The sequence below is a fragment of the Macadamia integrifolia genome, chromosome 9, assembly GCF_013358625.1.
Source record: "Macadamia integrifolia cultivar HAES 741 chromosome 9, SCU_Mint_v3, whole genome shotgun sequence".
NCBI classification, from domain to species: domain Eukaryota; kingdom Viridiplantae; phylum Streptophyta; class Magnoliopsida; order Proteales; family Proteaceae; genus Macadamia; species Macadamia integrifolia.
Window position 1 is genome coordinate 19,538,011 of NC_056565.1, and position 4,450 is coordinate 19,542,460.

Consider the following 4,450-nt stretch of genomic DNA (forward strand, 5'->3'; position numbering starts at 1 on the left):
CTACACAAAGGTTATTAAATTATGAATTGGGATCTGGACCGGGTCCAGCCAATACATTTTCCAATTCTAATTTAGCTGGAATCGGCCAGATCTGGATTAACCACTCTGGATCAATGGTCAAAATAATAATAATAATAATAATGAAAATATTTTTAAAACCCACATGAAATGACGAGGTTGGTTCATAATCCTAGACATTTCTCATACCAAGTGGGAAAATCTGAACTCCAAAGATCAATGGATTGTGATCAGCAGAACCCTAGCCTCCAAAAGAATTAGAGTAAAAAATTCTTACCAACAAAATAATAAATAAGAAAATATGTTCTGCTCTTACATCTAATCGAAACTAGAACATAATTTTTCCCTCCCAGCCACCTCCCACCCAAAGTCCCTTCGCTACCTATGGTATCTGAACTATATCAACTCAACTATCAACAAAAGAGCAACAAGATTATTCTGGAACCCCCTCCCCAAAAAAAAGGAAAAAAAGAAAGCAACTTCTTACATTCCCTATGAGGACAGATAATTTACAATCCTAAGAAGTACTGTACAGGTTTACCCAATCTTTATATGCAGCAGAATCATCTCCACTAAGATAGCTCACTGATTCTGTCAATCTTATCACCACATACCAAAGCTACAGCTCACATGTTCTTGGGTAATGATATTTAGACGATCCCGCATGATGGCCAGCGATGGGTAAGGTGGAAGACACAACCGGTAGAAGCATGTGTGTGATGAAGGTAGGTGATCATGGGACTCTGTCGTCTTGTATATGTACAACCGAGAAGTCAAGCCACTAAAGCCCTCCACCGGTAGGTACTTCAATGATGTCCAGAAGAAGAGAAGTACCCTCAGCTGCTCTGCAGACATTTCTTCAACAACCTGCAAATGTTTTAAGAAAGAAATGAATAAAATATGGCTGTAATACCCAAATAAACCTCAATTTAACAAACAAATTACCTACATAACCATAAATCCAGCCAAACATAGGCTCCAGCACTTCCATCATCAAATATGTACAGATTTGCGAGATTCTTTCCTCTTGGAAGAACAGGATGCCCCCTGCCCCCAATTAAAAAGTAAGGGAAAATTTCCATCACTCCCCTGAACTTATACAATATTTAATCTCTCCTGTCAAAAGTTCTACCTCTTATTCCTCGGAAAAAGTGAACTCTTACCTCTTCTTCTCCCCTGTTATTTTGAAATGGCCAAATTACCCTAACTATTAACCGGTTCTCATCGCCTATGACTACGAGCTTCCATCCTCAGGTGACTTTTATTATTATTCTCATTCAGTCCTCTTTTTCTTTTTTGGGTTGTGGGTTCAAGACCATGCCTACTCATCTCCCTAATCACCCCATCCTCCTCTTCTGCCACAGAGGACTCCCATACCTTCTCGACCTTAGAATCCTCTTCCGAACTCGACAATTACTCGAAGTTCTTCATGTGAAGAACATACATTTCAAACCCATTGCTCTTACTATGACTGCTGCTGCTGCGGAGACAGACCAGCAGCAGCAGAACAAAAAGAAGTTGCCGCTACCACCACCTTCTTTGACATTGTCAAGTTCTACAGGTGCCACTGATCAGCCTATTCAACCAGCGGCGGCTGTTAGGAAATATTTCCATTGTGAGATAACCAGGACAGTGCAGTGTTAAGCGAGACCTTGGGCCCCAAGAACCTCTGCAATGCATGCAAGTCTGGCCTGCTCTTCCCAGAATACAAGCCTGCCACCAGCCCGACATTCGTGTCCTCATTGCACTGCAACTCCCACAAGAAGGTGCTAGAGATGAGGATCAAGACTGCCCACCAGTCATCCTTCTCTCCTGCAACTACTCTAGCCACACCCGAATTGGTGTCCAATAACAACCCTTTGCTTGATTACATCTGAGCCAGAAAGATAAGAATGCACCTCTCCTCCAGGCCGGCCAGGGGAAATTTTCTCTATTTCCCCTTCTTTTCCCTTTTTGTTTCTTTGTTCTTTCATTTATTGCATATATAATGGGTGGGGAACAAGGATGGGAAAAAAATGGATGACCATATTCTTGGTGCCTAGAGTTAAAAACAGAGGGAAAAAAGGTAAACAACCAACTCAAAGTTGGGAGAGAAAGAGGTTAGGGGCATTAGGGAAATTAGTTTGTAGGTACATGTGCTTAGGTTAATAGCTATTGAAGATTTCTTCTTTAGTTCCCTAAAATTTTGGAAATTCTTTCCTCAAATTTTTGGAAATTTAAAAAAATGATTTTGTTAACAGAAAAAGGATTTGTGGTATATCTGTTTGTTGTTCGATGATGGCAAAGATTCTATGTCATGGACTCCTGGCCTAGAGATGCATATCCTTGGTTTTTTCCTTTGGGCAAATGCTATCCTTGGAGAGGGTAGGATTTGCAGGGTGGGGCGAAGGTGGGATTTGCAGCATGGGAGGGTGAGGGTTGGGGGTAATGGCGGGGTAACACCAGGGGTGCGGTTAGAGGAGATGGCGGATGGACCATCTAGAGGGTTCACTACATGAGGAGGAGGAGGAGGAGGAGGAGGAGAACAAGAAAAGAAAAATGAGAATTGAATGAGAAACACACCAAAGGATTTTTTTTTTATTCGTAAACTCAACGAAGGATGGAAGGTCATTGGTGATCAGAACCAGTTAATAGATTAAAAGGAAGGTAAATTGACCATTTTAAATAACAAGGGAGAAGAAGAGGCAGGATTTCACTTTTTTTGGGGGAATCAGAGGTGAAACATCTGACAGGGGAGTTTGAGTAAATAGAGTATAAGTTCAGGGGAGTGATAGAAACTTTCCCAAAAAAGAAAGGCTCCAACATTTTCAAGAATTGCAAGGTGAATTTCTGAAAGCAACCAATTGAGAGAAAATGGACTGCACGTGTAGCAGGAGCATTTATAAGAAACCAAATGTTGGGTAACTTCACGTGCAAACCACGAACAAGACTTCTTATACTGTCGAAACCAGAATCAAGAATATCGATTGATTATTGCTGGAGCTTTAATACCATGTAGTGAAACAGGTTCTAAAACAAGTACATGCACAGTAGAAGAGAGTGGAGAGAAGAATGTGAGAGAGAGATGGGAGATAAATCAATGCAAGAAGAAGAGAGACCTAAACCCATGATTCAGTTTGACTATCATGGTCAGCCAATAGGCTATTTATAATAGCAAAACAAAATTGGACTCAAGTAGGATACTAAGAGTATACCATACCCTAACTAGGAAAGCTAAAGACAAACAATCATATCTCCCCAATCGTGATCCATCAATAATAGAATACCGCATGATATCTTGACACTCCCCCTCAAGCTAGAGTATATATACCGAAGGCTTTAACTTGGAATCTTGAATCTCCTAAATTTTGGTTATGCGGATTTCAAATTAATACTATTCTAACTGTTGACTCAAATCCAACCGTTAGAATGTTGTTGTATTTTGGGGTTTGATTACTAACACTTTGTGCTCATTGACCAGAATCTGAGTTCCAACAAAGGTTGACCCTATTGTTTTCTTGAGATCTGATAAAAGAGCTGTGTAACCTGAACCTCGGGTTCATCCAATTTAGGCCCTCCCCACCACAAAAAAAAAAAAAAAAAAAAGAAGATAAGGACTTTTGTGCAATTATAAGCTCTATCTTTAATAGTAAATAACAAATTATCTTTTCTTCCTCACGACTCTCAAACTGACACAGGTAAGCCAGAATTAGGGAGATCGATCAAATTCAACCTTCAAGCCTCTGAATTGAATGAAATTTTAGAATGGTTCACAATCAAGAGGCCCATTGATTTCAACCCACAGTGATTCTGAATCTGATATTATAATGTTGATAACTTGTTGCAGCCAGATGAGGTGGCAACAAAAAAGCAGGTTTGGTTTCGGGAGGTATTTCTCTCAATAGGGAAAGCTTATAGGAGGGGTTGAAGTCGTTTAGTGTGGAAGGATTCGCACCCAAAGATCTAAGAAGAAAGGGGAAGAGGTGAGGGGAAGGGATGAGGGAGATTGATTCCTAATATCCAAGGATTGTGAAGTCGCCCAGAAATAGGGTATCAAAAATATGAAGAGAATACAAGAAGAAAAAAGGAGAGGAGGAAGAAACAGAAGAAATAAAGAAAGAGAAAAGGAAGAAGTCTGACCCGAGACAGGAACATAAAAGATGAAGGGGAATCCAGAAGTTCTCGAACAGCTCTAGATCAATCACGCAAGCAACAGCCCAAATGAAAATACCAACTTCAATATTTATATTTCACTCGGCTGAATTTGTTGGATTACCGAAAAAAAGAGGAGAGGAGGAAGAAACAGAAGAAATAAAGAAAGAGAAAAGGAAGAAGTCTGACCTGAGAGTTCTCGACCAGCTCTACATCAATCATGCAAGCAACAGCCCAAACGAAAAGACCAACTTCAATATTTATATTTCACTCGGCTCAATTCGTTGGATTACACAAAAAA

The 4,450-nt window shown here is 40.2% G+C and overlaps 1 protein-coding gene across 2 annotated transcripts in view; it reads right to left on the minus strand.

The window, feature by feature from the left end:
- Nucleotides 1–275: 275 nt before the first annotated feature.
- Nucleotides 276–4,450, minus strand: part of LOC122089099 (E3 ubiquitin-protein ligase UPL5) — a 21,260-nt gene continuing 17,085 nt past the window's right edge. For both annotated transcript variants that reach the window (XM_042658560.1, XM_042658559.1), the window contains exon 3: nt 276–885. In XM_042658560.1, the coding sequence (XP_042514494.1) occupies nt 622–885 (264 nt within the window). In that variant the 3' untranslated portion in view covers nt 276–621. The remainder of the gene's footprint in view (nt 886–4,450) is intronic.